Source organism: Copadichromis virginalis, linkage group LG3, assembly GCF_057382275.1.
Source record: "Copadichromis virginalis isolate Kocher_CV1m ecotype Utaka linkage group LG3, C_Virginalis_male_GT1.1, whole genome shotgun sequence".
Taxonomy (NCBI): Eukaryota; Metazoa; Chordata; class Actinopteri; order Cichliformes; family Cichlidae; genus Copadichromis; species Copadichromis virginalis.
The window spans coordinates 52745613-52763794 of NC_140620.1; the positions used below are offsets into that span (position 1 = coordinate 52745613).

General features: G+C 39.7%; 1 protein-coding gene across 1 annotated transcript in view; it reads left to right on the forward strand.

Annotated features, from left to right (window-relative positions):
* The window catches only part of fgf11a (fibroblast growth factor 11a), a 116862-nt gene that overhangs the window by 90089 nt on the left and 8591 nt on the right, over positions 1-18182 (forward strand). The window contains exon 5 of the mRNA XM_085451644.1: positions 15738-15936. Coding sequence (XP_085307770.1) covers positions 15738-15936 — 199 coding nt within the window. The remainder of the gene's footprint in view (positions 1-15737; positions 15937-18182) is intronic.

Genomic DNA, 18182 nt, shown 5'->3' on the forward strand with positions numbered 1-18182 from the left:
TAAGATACCTCCCGCTTATTTCTGGCAACAGATTCAGCATCTTCTTGCTTGTGGCACTGTGTCCTGACAATTATAACTAAACATCTTCAATTTTTTTTGTCAAAAGAAAGATTATTTTGTCATAGCAAAACTTCCATGTTATCATATGTTTATTTGACCTCTAACAAATACGCTGGCTTTTGTTCAGCTATTTTTCTTTATTTCCCTGCCCATGTTGCACGTTCACATTTTTAAACTTACAGAGCGTTATTGCCATTTTCATGAGTGTTGCAGGGCTTGAATGCATTAAAGACTTTCATTTCCAAAGAGGACTTTCTATTGTATTAGTCATGCACTGTTACATCAAAATATCATCAAGCCAGGAATGTTTGACTTGAATAAAGTAGCTACAGTCTTTTATCCATCCATCCATCCATCCATCCTCTAGACACAGGGAGACTCCACATAAAAAGGACCCCATCAGGTGGAGTCAAACTCAGGATTTACCTTCAAACTGTAACGTAAAATTAGTGCGCAATGTTAAAGGTCTACTGCACTTGTTGTGAGAATGACCTATTAAAGATTGAAAGCAAGTTACATCTCATTGTTTTTGAGATGTAACTTAAACCTACACAGTAGTAAAAACTGAAAAAATATAACAACCCACCACCACCCACACACACACACACAAACCCACTACAGGCTGAGAGGACAGACAGTTAGCAATAACCTGTTAAATACCTTTGTATTTCTCCCAGGTTGCAGCAAAGAAACCCTACATATCTCCAACAGCTGTTTAGCAATATACACCTGTCTCCAAGAAAAGACCAAATGTCTGTGAAGGGAGGCTGGAGCTGATTAATGAGTGAACACAGGGCTTTCATATGAGTAATTTATGCCACAAAACTGCATAGTTAGACTTAGGAAGCATGACACTTAAGGATATTTCACAGAATTAGCCATGTTGTAGAAAATCATCTCAGAAAATCTTTCTGTCGATCTGTGCATCAGTGGAAACAGTATCTCATATACCATGCTGTATACACCAGGTTCTAAATAGCTTCAAAGCTGCAGCTTGGGGACAAATGTAAGCTTGCTTGTTGGTAAAGTACTGCTAAACCTCATTAGGATGCCCAATATGTATGTAGCATGTAAAATCATCCGCCAGCTTCTCCTCAGCCCATACTAATACATGTCTATGTGCCCTGTCACGCACAAACTGATGCTCCTGACAGGTGGCAAACTGGCAATTAGTCAGTTCTCTCAAAAAAGTCTACTTAGAGTATGACCTGAAAGCTGCCTGCCCACAAACACACACAAAAACTCACACACACTCCCAGCTCCTGTCCTCTGACCTTCCTCACCCACCCATCGAATCAGAAAATGCTTATGTCTTTTTCTTTGAGTCAGCACTCTTTTTTACCTTTCCACCTTTCTCTCTTTCTTTCTCTCTTTCCCCTGGTCTTTTGCATTTTGACCCCCACCCCACAGCCCAAACTAAGTCTCATCTGGCAGCTAAGATGTGCAGACACGTGACAAAGAAGGAATGGGGTGAAATGTGAAACAAGGCAGGAATGATACTGAGATAAAGAGAGGATAACAGGATGGTCGGGGGGTAGAAGCCTAATATAAAAGGAGAGATGAAAAAGATATAAAAGGCAGTGTACAGGTAAAGACGGGTTATCTTTGGTTGCCTTTGGAAAATCCCCAAATGCACAGCGAGGGTCTGGCACTCAAGGTGAGAAGCAGAGGACATCCCTCCCTCCGTATCCCTCTGCTTCTTCCCCCTTCTACACCCCTACACCCGCCTGCACCCTCTCCAGCTGTTCTCATCACATTCGGCTTTTTTGTGTGCGCGGGGTTTTTTTCTGCTTATTACGAGTCTGCTTTCTGCTTCATGTGCACTTGTTTATTCATCTTTTGTGCAGACAAATATCATGAACATGTGTTTACAGACATTCATGCTGAATATATTTTGTTCCGGTATCTATGTGTGATGCCACAAATGTCTGTCTGGATATCATGACCATTCATGCCTGATCGAGCTCCTTATGCCGTCCCCTGTAAAAACCAAAATATTATCAACAAAAAGACATTGCCAAAAAAATGTTTCTACTCTCCGTAGGATGGCAACCCAGATGCACGAGAGGGTTCAGCGAGAGGCCAAAAGGTGGAAAACAGAGAAAAGACAGAGGACAGACTTTTAGAAAAAGCAGCTGGGTTGTTATTATCCTGTCAGATAACAAAAAATTCACTGTTCCTTAAAGAGAAATAAGCTCGTTGTATCTGAGAGCAATCTGGATCATGACTTGGATATCCAAATCTGTGGCAGCTGGTGTTCCCCGGTGTCATGTTATTTTATTTATGTTGTCAGATCTCAGTACTTTCCCATGGTTGAGAAAAGTTAACTTTAAACTCAGTGAAGCAATAGACAAGTTTTCTTAAAAATAATCACTGTGGGCTGTAGAGGGAAATGATCCTTAGTTTACTGTGTGGTCAGAAGCCTGTCAGCATCCAGTTGCTGTATTAATGGCTTGGATGAACTTGTGGCTCAGGAGGAACAGCAGGGCATCTACTAACTGGAAGGTTCGTGGTTTGATTCTCCAGTCTGCATGACAATGTATTCTGATTCCCAATACTTTTGTGTGAGTATGTAAATGTTAGGTAGGAAGAAGTGCTTGTGTGAATAATGTTGTATAAAGTCCTTTGAGTGTTCAAGTAGGGCAGAAAAGCGCTATATAAGAATCAGTCTATTTACAAGAACTACAGTTATTAATTTAGGCAATGTCTCAATGCCAATTGATAATTATGAATATTTCTTTAAGTTGCTGCTTTTGTGCTGTTCAATTCAATTCAATTTAATTTATACAGCGCCAACTGACAACAACAGTCGCCTCAAGGTGCTTTATATTGTAAGGTAGACCCTATAATAATACATAGGGTCAGAAGAACCCAACATAAAGAGAAAAACAACAATCTTATGACCCCCTATGAGCAATCAGTTTGGCGACAGTGGGAAGGAAATACTCCCTTTTAACAGGGAGAAACCTCCGGCAGAACCAGGCTCAGGGAGGGCTGGCTATCTGCCGTGACCATAACATACAACCATCTACAAAAGCATTGGACCACACTTCTTAATGTTTGCATTCACATGTCTTCAGTCTCATTGCAACAAATCTATATAGTCAAGTATGCAAACTGCCTTTAAAAACATCTGTGAAAGAATAGCTCATTCCAGGACCACGATACTGTAATGGGACGCCACTGTTACAACAGGTTAGATCAGGAAACGTCTTCCCTCCTACATGAACTGTAAGTGGTTTTACTGCAGAGTGGAAGCGTTCAGGAGCCACGGCAACTCAGCCACTTTAGGAGTTGTAAGTGAAAAGACAGCTTGGATGGACAGTTATTGACCTAAAAATGCATAAATAAAATTAAAAACTGTCACTCTTTATTAATACTTTGAGTTCCCTCTGTCTGTCTTAATAATTACAATAGATGCAGCCTCCTCAGCATCAGCCTCCTCTGATCCAAATGCACCTGAGAATGTTACTGAGAGGCTGTTCAGAAGCAGCTTACACAGTCTTTTGTGAATCCTGTTATTTTTTTGTAGCATACTGTCCTACAGCAATAGAGCATACTTACACAGCTACAATGAGGATGACACATCCTTTTTTCAGAGTGAAGCATCTTTTCGCCTCTGAAAAAAAGGTCCTCACAGCCCCGCGTACAGTGGCAGTCCAAGTCAAGCAGAAAAATGCTGCTTTTAAAACTCAAGCAAACAGGCTCTTTTCTGGTTTTACAAAATTGCTTTGAATGTCAGAGCTTGTTTTTCATTTAATAGCTGTGGATGTTGATGCTTTTTAGCACTCGAGCTGACTAGTTTATCCGCTAGAGAGTACAGCGCTCACTTGGAGATGGAACTTTCCTTACCTAAAAGCTGAGCAGCTGCTTAAATGCACAGTTTGAAAGAATGGCGCTGATGATAGTGCGAAAGAGCAAAGCAGCAGGGCTGTATGTTGTCCATAAACGATATAATAAATGATAATTATGCCTATCTTTAGAGAATTGTTTTTTCCAAGCTCCTGTGATGCTTCCTCAGCTGTTTGTCCTCAATTAAAGTTGTTTTTCTACTCATTTGCTCAGATAATAATCGGCTTTTCTCTAAACAAGCATTTGTGAGGCTAACCTTGCTCTGTGTGCAGATTGTTATCCTCCTGACAAGAGTTGCATCTGTAGGTAAATATTCAACATGCACTTTACAGAGACACAGTCATTGTTGTTTTATTCCTCTGTCACGTATGTCCTCTGCCAAAATGCTGCACTTCCATGGCTTTATTTTGTTAATAAATATTTGAGATTTGAGGTTTTATTAATCAGTCATCTTCATTCATCTTCAGAATAACAACTAAAGTAGAAATATGCACAGAACCAAGAGCCTTTCAGGTGAAAGAAAACAATTCCTGTTCAATTCAGAATATTTTACAACCCAGCTATCTTTTTAAACTTTTGTGCCCTGCAGGATATTTTTATGACACTTCTTTTTTTTTTTTATTCGATTGTGAAGTGAAAAGACAAGATAGATGTGACAGAGAAACGAGGGCTGATAATTTCAGCTGACAGTCGTCTGATGGACTTAAAGTTGTGAAGCCAAATTTGGCCCGTAGACCTTTGTGATGACACGATGCACTCGTCTACATGAAACACAAAGGAGATTAAAATAACTCGGTGTCACTTTGACGCTGATGAAAATGTGCACAGTACAAAAGTTTTGACCAAATACGTTAATGTGCACTCATCTTATAGTAGTCACATCTACTAAATGTAATGTGAATGGAGACGAACCCACAAAGAATTATCAGCAGATTTCTGTAGAGTAGCATCTGTTTACCAAACGCTTGCATGACTGTCCCGCCCTTTTAATGAAATGATTGTGTGAATGTTGTGTTTACAGTTTTTTTCTGCTTGCCCCAAGTGGCTACAGACATTGGTAATCCGATTTTTTTTAATTAAGTTTTCTCTTGTGTGTGTTACGAATACTTGAATGTGATCAACTTAGCAACTGTGACTTCACACTTTAGTTTCTGGACTCTGGATTTTGAAACCTCATGATTACCATTTTGGTCAACACCATGTTAGCTGCATAATTCCAGTCAATGCAATTCCGTTTATTTATGTTTTACATTGTAAAGTAAAGATTCTACAATGATATAGTGAAAACTCCAATAACCAAACGACCCCCTATGGGCAAGCACTTGGAGACACTGGGAAGGAAAAACTCCCTTTTAACAGGAAGAAACTTCCAGAACCTCATGGTGGGGCAGCCATCTGCTGCAACTGGTTGGATGTGAGGGGAGGGACACAGGACAAACGACACTGTGGAATAGAACCAGCGTGTAACTAAGGGTCACCTAATCCAGCCCCAACTATCCGGTTGTTCAGTCTGACGTCACTAGCCGTGTCTGGGTCTAAACTCCGCTGCAGGTCCATATATCAAACGATCACTATGGCATTACTGAGAGTTGAAAAACTGTCTAAAGTCTTTCATCTTTAATAAAATGATCAGCGTTCTGCTCTACCAGGTGTAACAATTGAGTTTAACATCCAGGCATCCATGAAAACGGAATTTATGACATTTAACGGAGTTAGAAGTTAGCAGGAAGTTAGCTCGCTAGCTTCTATCTAAATACAATATAGCATGTCCTGACTGCGGGGTTTTGGAAACAAATTAAAACGTACAGCTCTATTATCACTTCCAACATAAATGAAGACAGAAAACTAAACAGCAGTGACGTTTGTAGGGTTACTGAAGTTGGGCTAGCTGGTATATAATGATGAGCTACGTGACCGCTAGCGCCACAGCTATGTTAGCATAATATAAACAAGCTAACTTTTTTTCCCCTCGATAAAAGTTAACGTGATTGTTCTCGGTGGTCAGGAACAATTGTAATCGCATGGCAGGATGCTGTAAAAGGACCAAACTTCAGCCAGGAGAACAACTGAGATAATCCATCCACAATACGAGGTTAGTCATTCATATACTGCTGCATGGGCTGGGCTGTAGTTACATCCTAAGGTTTTAAAAACTGAGCTTAAATAAATGATTAGTGGTAATAAAAGCCGAGGGAGGTCAACAGTGATCACTGACTGTTTTAGGAGCTTTTTGAGATCAAATATAAGAAAATACAAAACATTAAACATGTTAACAACACAAAAGCCATATTAAACGCAGACTACTTTAGGCCCGGAAGTAGGATTCGTCACATCATCACTTAACGACTGGATAAGATTGATGCTAGAAGTTATGCTAATGCTAATACGCTTGGTTAGCAAGCTGCACTGTTAAGCTGTACAGGCTAAAATGTACATACTAATTAGTGTAAAACCGAAGCACAAACTCCCCAGAAGACTGTAATACACATCAGACCACATTATTTATCAGATAATTCAATTCAAATGCTCCCAAAGGTGCCAACACCACAACCAAAGTTCAGTTCAGTGATTTCAATGACCAGAGATAAGGCATAGAGCAGGGGTCCACGAGGGCCGGTGTCCCTGCAGGTTTTAGGTTTAGTGTCCTTGATCCATCACAGCTGATTTAAATGGATAAATTACCTTCTCAACATGTCTTGAAGTCCTCCAGAGGCCTAGTAATGAACTAATCATGTGATTCAGGTGTGTTGACCCAGGGTGAGATCTAAAACCTGCAGGGACACCGGCCCTCGTGGACTGCGATTGGGGACCCCTGGCATAGAGCCAAACCTTTTTATATTTTTAGGAATATTTATTTATATACATATAACATATGTTCAGAAATTGTCCAAAGCTAAAATAAAAAAACAACTCCCTTCAAGTAGAGGAGGAGATGGTCTGGGCAAGCTTCGCATATTTCACATAACTTCCTGTACGGGCGCATGAGGCGTCCTGTACTGTAGCTCTTTCCTTAACAGTCGCTGCAATGTTCAAATGAGGTCGCATTAATGTAAAAGTCACCCATATGTGAATGGCAAAGCCATCACTTTAACTGCCTAATGAAGCCGGCAATGTTACATAGTTGATGTCTTAAAAGGACTTTACTGGGTCACAGGAATTAAACACCTCAGCACCTCATCTGATTGGTTTCACTCCACCAAAGCTGTTTTTTTGTTTGCATTTTGAAACTAAGCCAAATTTTTGCAAAACTTTGTAGAGGGATGGTTAACGAGCAGTGAAAGTATCCATTACATTTTTATGCAGTTTATTGTGCCTTTAAAAAAAACAAAACAAAAAAAACCGGAAACTGGATATGATCTGGATCTGCTGCTGGATTTAAATGTAACAATATTTTTTTTAAAGAGATACTAATTCTCATGACAAAGGTTGTAACAAAATATAAGATATAGATAGGAAGAGCACATAATGAGTTGTGTAAGGCAGTCAAACTGTTTGCCCTTGACTCCACAGCCGTGACTTACTCCTGTTGTTATCCAAATGAAGGCTCATTATTTTAGCCCATATTCAGATTATCACAATTTTTCCTTTTAATATGTTAAATAAAACATGTAACACGTATCTCCGACCAGCAGCATCCCCAGGACACAATCCCTAAGTGTCTGTGGCTTTGATTGAGGGCCACTGATTAACCTGCAGTGTCAGCTCAGCTTACAAATTGTTTTAAGTTATTCACGCTTGGTTGTGTTGCCCTGCCGTGTCACATGTCGTATGGAACCCTAATCCAGGTTGTTGTCTTTTTTCTGCACCAGAGCTTGTTGTCTTTTTGCAAAGGTCTCACATAAAGTCCCCCATCTAAGTGAACTTGAGGTTCATTGTTTAATAGCAGCTGTGTTGCTGAGAACAGGGCTGAATGATGTTTTTGATGATAGTAAGAGAGTATTCCTAAAATACTTTCTCAGTTTCTCCTTCCTCAGCTGTCATGTTTCTCCCCTCGTTTCCTTTATCCTCATTTGCTTTTTTAAAATTTATTTATTTATTTTTTTTTACCACACCTCCTCCCCCTGTCCCCCCCCTCCCATCACTCGCCCAGTGATCTGTCCATCCGTCACTATCGATGTCAGTGTGGTGTGTGTATTTGTGTGTGTCTATATGCATGTCATCTGGCACTGGGTGGCCTCCCACTGATGTAAGAGGGATCTGTCATGTCTCTCTGTCACAACAGACACGCATGAGTAGATGTACACACACACACACACACACACACAAACACACACACACACCTAAATGCGCATGGTGGACTTGTCTCTACTCAGTCTGTTCTTAGTGAATGCATGAGCAATTTTTCCTCTTTTCCTTCCATCCTAACCCCTGAGATTTACTAGACATTTATATTTTTCTGCTAAAACAACCTTCAAGGCTGCCAGTAGGTTGTGGAGTTGTAGAAGTTATTATTTGTTAGGGTTATATCCACTTCTGCATCCAGAGGTATGAAATACAACATGATGGGACATTTCAACTAAACTCTCCTTAAAATGTGGTTTGTTAAAAAGCTGCAGAGAAAGAATCCCTGGGTGGATTCGTGGCTGTTCTCCAGCTCGAGTGGTTTTTAGCAGGCTAAACGAAGCCCTTCAGGGGGTTACAGAGTGACAAGTGGACACCGGTTAATTTTGTAGCATCAGGAGCTACAGCAGCAGCAGAAGCCCCGGCTGTGTGTTTGGAGCAGCACCTGCTGAACACAAGAGGAACTGCACTGGAGATGCTTTAATGTAGTTTGTCTCTTGGATGAGGGGAATGAGGGGTTATTGGGCTCAGGTGACAGATCGTATTCTCTGTTATTAGACTGAGGCTTGTTGGTGTCCTCGGTGAAGAGATACGAGGATGGCTGCCTTTCCTCAGCATTGATGAAGGGGAAATGATCAGTTAGAAAATCAGCCTGAAGTCCACTGAGAGCAAATCATGAAGACAGATGCTCATCTGTCCCCTGTGTGTATGCTGCTTGAATAATGTGTGTTAGTGTTTAATTTTGAAAAGTCTAAACTCTATAAAACAGCATTGCTGATCTCTCCCTGAGTGCATGCTTTTAACTACGTGCACAAAGCTTTCTTCTGCGTACAATTATATGATTTATTTGATATGTTCGATACAGTAGAAGTCATTTTAATCTTTTTTTAGTCACTAATGTGAGATGGAGAAAAATATCTGTTAATTAACTATTTAATAGGGCTGTGATAGACTGGCGACCTGTTGAGTGTGTACCCAGTCTCTTGCCTTAGTACAGCGAGGATAGGGTCCAGTCAACTTGAGACCCTGAACAGGACAATGAACTGAGAAAATGAATGGAATATATTGTAAATATCTAGACCACTGGTGTCACACATACTATGACCTTGGCCTTGATTTGGAAAGTGTGAAATTTGCAGTGAAGTCATGAATTACTCATTAAAAAGCATTTCTAGCATTTCTAGGCATTTCTAATAAAATATGTGGAAAGTTATCCGTATTTTAAGTCTGTATTTTAAATCATTTAACAGGAAATAAAACCCTCTGCTCTCTGTTTTTTAAAGGAGGGGCTGACAGGTATCACTTTGGTTAGTCTTGGATTGTCAGCTTTTTCTTTCTTGTTTCCTTTGTTAGGTTTAAATCTTGGCTGTTTGGCAGGTGAACATTGTCAGGATGTACTTTTTTACACTTGAAGTAACTTGTAATATTTTTTTAACCTGTTATTCAAGATTTTTACTGCTCTGACTGAGTTTAAATCATATACAGGCATGATTCAGACAATCCATCTAACTGAAAAAAGAGTCTTATATGTGCTCATGCATGCAGATATTCACTTTAGTGCCCCACTCCAGATAGTGTGTTAGTTTGAAGGCTTAGTACACTTTTGTGTAGTAATACTGTATATACCGATTGTGTGGTACTGTAGTTACACTTTGACAGCACAGTAAGTGACTCAAATCAAGCTGTTCTCTTTAAACCTGACATTCTTCTTACGCTTTGGGAATGGACTGGCTTTTATATAAGCCCGTTTTCTAGTTGGACTACACTTACTATACACTTTAAGCACTTTATCTACCTCCCATCTACAGCCAGTTTGAAATAAGTTGATCTAACATGCATGAAACCCATACAGGCACAGGTAGAACATGCCGACTCATCACACAGAGGCACCAGCTTTCAAACCAGAAGTCTTCTTGCTACTTGTTATACGTTTAATTCTTATTCGTTTTCAGTGTTACTTTAATATTTTATATTTCTGTATTATTTTTATTGTAGTCTCTGGATTTTGTTTTGTCTCTAAGTTGGGATAGCTATCATTAAGGAGCAGACTGTAGTAAGCCCAGAGTGCCTAAATTGCCGGTGTAAAATGTGGGCTGGCAGATGCAACAACAACTTGATTGTCTTAAAACCATACTTGACTGTGTACTGAATGGAGATCTTTTTCCTTAACTAAGATTTTTGAAACCCATGTTTAAGATGTCAACACTTATTTTAGAAGGAATTCAAAGCACTGGCTAACCATATATTTGGTCTTACCCACGTCGAACTCTTAGTTTGTTTTTATTTTCTGTCAGCATAGACACTGAGTCAAGATGACAGATGAGGGAGCAGCCTGCCCTTTAACATCAGTCTGCACCTCAGCTTTGAGTGGACTTGGCATTTTGTTGAGGCTGAGATGTTAAGAAGACACCAGACACTCACAAGCACATTTTGCACATCTAGCAAAAACACAGTAACTGTTATAAGAAATGGCCCAAGAAATTTAAAATGTGGGGGAAAGTAGCCCTGATATCTGGTTTGCTGCTGACATGACACATGCTTAACAGAAAAGTCACAATTCAATTCAATTCAATTCAATTCAATTTTATTTATATAGCGCCAAATCACAACAAAAGTCGCCTCAAGGCGCTTCATAGATACAGAGAAAAACCCAACAATCATATGACCCCCTATGAGCAAGCACTTTGGCGACAGTGGGAAGGAAAAACTCCCTTTTAACAGGAAGAAACCTCCGGCAGAACCAGGCTCAGGGAGGGGCGGCCATCTGCTGCGACCGGTTGGGGTGAGAGAAGGAAGACAGGATAAAGACATGCTGTGGAAGAGAGACAGAGGTTAATAACAGATATGATTCAATGCAGAGAGGTCTATTAATACATAGTGAGTGAGAAAGGTGACTGGAAAGGAAAAACTCAATGCATCATGGGAATCCCCCGGCAGCCTACATCTATTGCAGCATAACAAAGGGAGGATTCAGGGTCACCTGGTCCAGCCCTAACTATATGCTTTAGAAAAAAGGAAAGTTTTAAGCCTAATCTTAAAAGTAGAGATAGTGTCTGTCTCCCGAATCCAAACTGGAAGCTGGTTCCACAGAAGAGGGGCCTGAAAACTGAAGGCTCTCCCTCCCATTTTACTTTTAAATACTCTAGGAACAACAAGTAGGCCTGCAGAGCAAGAGCGGAGCGCTCTAATAGGGTGATATGGTACTACAAGGTCATTAAGATAAGATGGGGCCTGATTATTTAAGACCTTGTATGTGAGGAGCAGGATTTTGAATTCAATTCTGGATTTAACAGGAAGCCAATGAAGGGAAGCCAAAACAGGAGAAATATGCTCTCTCTTTCTAGTCCCTGTCAGGACTCTTGCTGCAGCATTTTGGATTAGCTGAAGGCTTTTCAGTGAGTTTTTTGGACATCCTGATAATAATGAATTACAGTAGTCCAGCCTGGAAGTAATAAATGCATGAACTAGTTTTTCAGCGTCACTTTGAGACAGGATATTTCTAATTTTAGAGATGTTGCGCAAATGGAAGAAAGCAGTCTTACATATTTGTTTAATATGTGCGTTGAAGGACATGTCCTGGTCAAAAATGACTCCAAGGTTCCTCACAGCGTTACTGGAGGCCAAGGTAATGCCATCCAGAGTAAGAATCTGATTAGATACCATATTTCTAAGATTTTCAGGGCCGAGTACAATAACCTCAGTTTTATCTGAATTAAGAAGCAGAAAGTTAGCGGCCATCCAGGTCTTTATGTCTTTAAGACATTCCTGCAGTTTAACTAATTGGTGTGTGTTATCTGGCTTCATGGACAGATAGAGCTGGGTGTCATCTGCATAGCAGTGAAAATGTATGCTATGTCTTCTAATGATACTGCCTAAGGGAAGCATGTATAATGTAAACAGAATTGGTCCTAGCACTGAACCCTGTGGAACTCCATAATTAACCTCAGTGTGTGAAGAGGACTCTCCATTTACATGCACGAATTGGAGTCTGTTAGATAGATATGATACAAACCACTGCAGCGCAGTACTTGTAATACCTACAGCATGTTCTAATCGCTCTAATAGGATATTATGATCAACAGTATCGAACGCTGCACTGAGGTCTAGCAGGACAAGCACAGAGATGAGTCCACTGTCAGAGGCCATAAGAAGATCATTTGTAACCTTCACTAAAGCTGTTTCTGTGCTGTGCTGAGCTCTGAAACCTGACTGAAACTCTTCAAATAAACCATTCCTCTGCAGATGATCTGTTAGCTGTTTGACAACTACTCTTTCAAGGATTTTTGATATGAAAGGAAGGTTGGAGATTGGCCTATAATTAGCTAAGACTGCTGGGTCTAGAGATGGCTTTTTGAGTAAAGGTTTAACTACAGCCAGCTTGAAGGCCTGTGGTACATAGCCGATTATTAGAGATAGGTTGATCATATTTAAGATCGAAGAATTAATTAATGGCAGGACTTCTTTGAGCAGTTTTGTAGGAATGGGGTCTAAAAGACACGTTGATGGTTTGGAGGAAGTAATTATTGAAGTTAACTCAGAAAGATCAACTGGAGAAAAAGAGTCTAAATGAACATCAGTGGTACTAAGAGTAGCTGTAGATAATATTACATCTGTGGGATGATTATTGGTAATTTTTTCTCTAATGATAAAAATTTTATTTGTGAAGAAGTTCATGAAGTCATTACTAGTTAACGTTAAAGGGATGGTTGGCTCAAAAGAGCTCTGACTTTTTGTCAGCCTGGCTACAGTGCTGAAGAGAAACCTAGGGTTGTTCTTATTTTCTTCAATCAGTGATGAATAGTAAGATGTTCTGGCTTTGCGGAGGGCTTTCTTATAAAGCAGCAAACTATTTCTCCAGGCTAAATGATGATCCTCTAGATTTGTGACACGCCATTTCCTCTCCAGATTACGAGTCATCTGCTTTAGGGTACGTGTTTCAGAATTATACCACGGAGTCAGGTACTTCTGATCTCACACACATAACTGCACCATTAAGTTACAGTGAAGGTTTACCTCAAAGCAAACTTAAAATAGTTCGAGTAAAGGTCAAAATTTGAAACAGCTAAAATATCCACAAACCACCAAAACAATCTCTTTTCATATACAATTAAAACGCTTATATTCTCTGGTGTGGTTATACTGTAGTGTATGGTTTCAACAGAGTTCAACACACTGAACAGGAATATGTCATGAGTCACTCTTGTATGCTTTTCATACAAGTTTCACACGAGACAGATACAAACTTCATAAGATTTATATATATCTTTTCCATATGGGTAGCAGCGGTCCCCAACCCCCGGGGCCGGTCCGTGAGTCGTTTGGTACCAGGCCACGAGAGTAGAGCCTCGGGTGTGAAATTTATAGTTTTTTCTCGTGTTGCAGTTGTGTCTTATTTTGAAAGAAATAATTACGTGTTACTATAGCGACCAGAGATTAATTAAGGGGCAGAGAGGAGGATGTTACTCTCAATGTTGTTGGCAGATTTCAGGAGGACGCTGCTAATAAAGTTACACAATTACACAGCGAATTTGCGTTTATTATTATATAATAAATACCACAGTTTTTGTCTTGGGCGTATCATTTTATTGTGTTGTATTTATCTGCAACACCTTAAAGGCCGGTCCATGAAAATATTGTCTTACATTAAACTGGTCCGTGGTGCTTAAAAGTTTGGGGACCGCTGAACTATAGTGATGCCGTGAGAATAAAGGCATGTTAATTGTACGTGAAGAGTGAGGGCCTTGGAGCTGTTTTATGTTTTACCTGATATAAAATGCACCACCAATCCAAGTGCTCCTTTTAAAACAGTTTAAAAATGACGTTTGTTAGAAAGCTGTAGGGAGCACTGCGTCAACACACTGGTCGCTCAAAATGATTTAGAACTTTTTGGAAGACTGTCGGAGAGGCAATGAGTGAGGATTGCTTTGATGCACCTGAAGTCATCATATATGTCATCATATATCTTCAAATGTAGATGTGCCTGCACATGATGGCACTCTGGAGCAGTTCAAGTCATTTCCATCAAACGTTCTCCCCTGAGGAAACTGAGGACTTCACAGTAGAGTGCAAGAACACTGGGTATTAGAATACAGTCAGTTTATACATCTGTGTTCACAACCCTGCAATAAAGTCTTTAAAGATCCTGCACAGAAAAAATGTCAAAACAGCAGAGCTGATGAAACATCCACTGAAAACTATAACAAGTTAAAATAAGCCAGGGTTATCTTTAAAATCCTTAAAGCACACAATTTAATGCAATGTGATCACTTTGTGTTACTTCTCCTAATCATGTGACCTTTTGTAGTCTGCAAAATAACAGAGCCTATCACAGAAAAGATGCTGCATCTTACCACACTTGCTTACTTTTGAGGATCTCCTAAATTTGCTTATCTGTTTCAGGTTCAGTTTAATTCACATAATTAATCAATTAATGGTCTTGAGCATGCATGTCTGATGATGGTGGTGGTGGGGTGGTAATGAGCTGCTGATCAGCTTTAAAGTTACCTTACAATCCTTTAAAGTTCCTACACACACACTGCACAGAGAAGATGAGACACATCACACTGCAGCGAAACGAAGTTAATGATAGCAATCTGATTACACCTTCAGAGACACTGCAGACCTTTGGATTTCACTCTGTGCTAATAGAGCTAAGGTAATGGGTGGGCAAGGGAATGAATGGCTGTCTAAGTGAATGGATGTGTAATTAAAGAATGGGCGATACAGTCGATGTAATTAGCTTGTTTATGTGTGGTACAATGGATATGGGCAGGCGTGAGGATCTGGGCCTGGAATGGCAGACGGAGAGAGGGAGACGAGATAGGAGACGGCGAGGAGGGGCGAGAGTGGGAAGGAGAGAAAGAGAGGGAGCAAACTCCTTATTCAGGCCTTTTCTGCTCACCCGTCACATCAAGGCTCGAAATCAATCCTGCAAATTGGTTTGTTCCTGGACAAGGTTACCAAATGACGGAGGGATGGAGAGAATGAAGTGGAGGAGACACGGAATATGAGATAGAGAAGGAATATGTGAGAGCTGTAACCAGAGATTGTGGGGAGGACGATGAAGGGGAGGAGGGTGGGGATGTCCCGCTGTTGACGTATTGCCTAATGCGGGGGCTCTGTGTGTGTATGTGTGTGTCTGAGTGTGTGTGTGAGCTGAAGGCCAACAGCGACGTCATTAAACTATGAAGGAGGTGAAGGATCCAGTTGATTGTTGTTTGTTACAGGTAAACCGTAGAGACTGAGTTATGACCTGCTGGCTCACAAAACACTTTGTCCGTGTGGCAAAGAGGCATGTACATGTTGGGACTGAGTTTGTCTGTGTGTGTGTGTTTGTGTGTCTGTGTGCATGCCACAGATGTTCCTGTAAACCTGTCACAATGAAATGTGGAACCCATTTCCTCCCATTCCCAGCTGAGCCAGTGGAACCGGAGAGTAAATATATAAATAATAGAACAGATAAAAAATGATGCAATCTCCAAATGTGTTATTCTTCTCCATTGACCTGACGTGTCTTTGTGTGTGTGTGTGTGTGTTGCTTACAGGAACACTTTACACCTGAGTGTAAGTTTAAGGAGTGTGTGTTTGAGAACTACTACGTCACCTACTCGTCCATCCTGTACAGACAGACCCAGTCAGGGCGGGCTTGGTACATCGGCATCAACCGGGACGGCCAAGTCATGAAGGGGAACCGCGTCAAGAAGACGAAGGGAGCTGCTCACTTCCTGCCCAAGCTTATTGAAGGTAAGCTTGTACGGTATGTACATGTAAAGCATGTTGCTCTCTATCATAAAACAATAAAAATTTCAATTTCAACAAGGGGGCAAAGAAAAAGATCTAAAATAAAAAGACAAAAGGTCATACAGAAGGAAAACCAAGGATAACACAAAAAATAGCAACTGTAACAAAGGAAGCAAGAAATTTCATCAGTCCAGAAAACTTTTTACTTTCCTTAACCTTCATGCAGGATATGAAAATAATAAAGATACAGGATAAGTTATAGAGATTAAAAGTTACATTAAAATGATCAACGTGATCACTTCACGTTGATCATTTTTCAAACCCCCATGAATAAAGTAACACTCATAATCTACTCATGACCTCAATCCATTGTTGAAAAGTTTGAACACATCAGCATGTCAGGAAATTACTATATCATCATAATCTGAGTCACAAATGTGAATCATGTCTTTTCTGTAAATGAGTTTTAGTGCAGAACATTAGATGCATGTATTGAGATCATATCATCAATTATTAGAGAACATACCGCTGAAACTTGTTATCATCCTTTTCTTCTCTTTTATGCTTTATGAGTAGAATTTATAACAGCAACAATAAAAACCTACAACGTTTTTCAAAAGCCATTTAATAGTGCATGATATTTCCTCGTTGCCCGGCACAGAACAGGTGCTGCACCTGCAGATAGTGAGCATGGATCAGTGCACACTCAGCGATGGTGGGGTTTATAACCCATGCCCACTAAGGCTTTATTTGATGATTTTCAGTGTTTATTTACTCCTGATTTTCTAACTGTTGTGTGTAGTCTATATTTTGTATAACCTGTACAGCACTGTGGTCAGCTGAGATTGTTTTGAATGTGTTATGCTGTAGAAATAAACTTTGACTTGATTTGACCTAAGACAGTGCAACCTACAAGGAAAAACACCAGCAGAAGTGGCAAAAATGAATAATAGAGGATCTATTGCTGCTTTTCTATTATGTTATAATGTCCACTCCCTAAGCCAGGATCTGGTTTCTTCCTGTTAGAAGGGAGGTTTTCCTTCCCACTGTCGCCAAATGTTTGATCTTAAGCTAAATTTAGACTTCTGCAGGAAACCTACGTCCTAGCTGGTAACCAGAAACTGCTTTAATCCCTACACCACAACCTTCCATGCCTTTAGACTTGTTGTGGTATACGTCATCCCAGCGTGTAGTTACATTTCTCAGAAGAAGCACTCAAGGTTACGTAGAAGGTTGCAGCGTAGGGTTAAAATAGGGTTCTGGTTATGGCGTCAGTTACTCTATGCCGCATTAGTATTAGTATAATTCACGTGTTATGGGGTCATCTGATTGTGTGTTTATTCTCTGTATTATTGTAGGGTCTTATCGTAGGGTCTTTACTTCACACTATAAAGGACTTTGAGGCGACTCTTACTCGACTCAATTTTCTTATTGTGATTGTATAAATAAAATTAAATTGAATTAAAAGTAATCCATATTAGCCAGTATACTGTATATATTCAATTCAATTTTATTTGTACAGCCCCAAATCACAACAACAGTCACCCCTAGGCTCTTTATATTGTACACTGTAAAAAAAAAAAAGTAATATAAAAGTATTTTACTGTGTATTTTACAGTTTTGTACTGTTCTTCTAGATTATCATTAAATTTACATAAATAGACTGTGATTTTACATTTCAAATGTAAATTAACGTAAAATTACTGTAAATGTCATAAAACATAATTTTCTTGTTTTTTAAATGTATCTGTCTGTACATGTGCATATTTAGATTGTTAAAATACTTTCACAAATGTATCATAATTTCACAAATATGTGTAAGTTATTTGAAAGATTGAACTGTTAAATTCAAATGTAATGCTATGGAAAAATATATAAAATAATTCCTATACACTTTTTTTTACATCAAATAATTATTATTATTGTTGCGATTTAGGGTGATCGTGGCTCAAGAGTTGGCAGTTCGCCTTGACACTCTCGGTCGTTGTGTCCTTGGGCAAGACACTTTACCTACCGCCTACTGGTGATGGCCAGAGGGGAATTGTAAAGCGCTATATCAATGCAATCCATTATTATTTAAACCAACTGTTAACTGTATATTTCTGTACATTTAAGTATTATTATTCATATTGCCACATTCATTGACCTTGTTTATGGGTAATTTCATTGTTTAATCACGTTAAAATGTTCCTAATTTAATGTTTAAAAGCACTTGAAAAAGGCAAAATCCCATGTAAAATTAGGGCAAC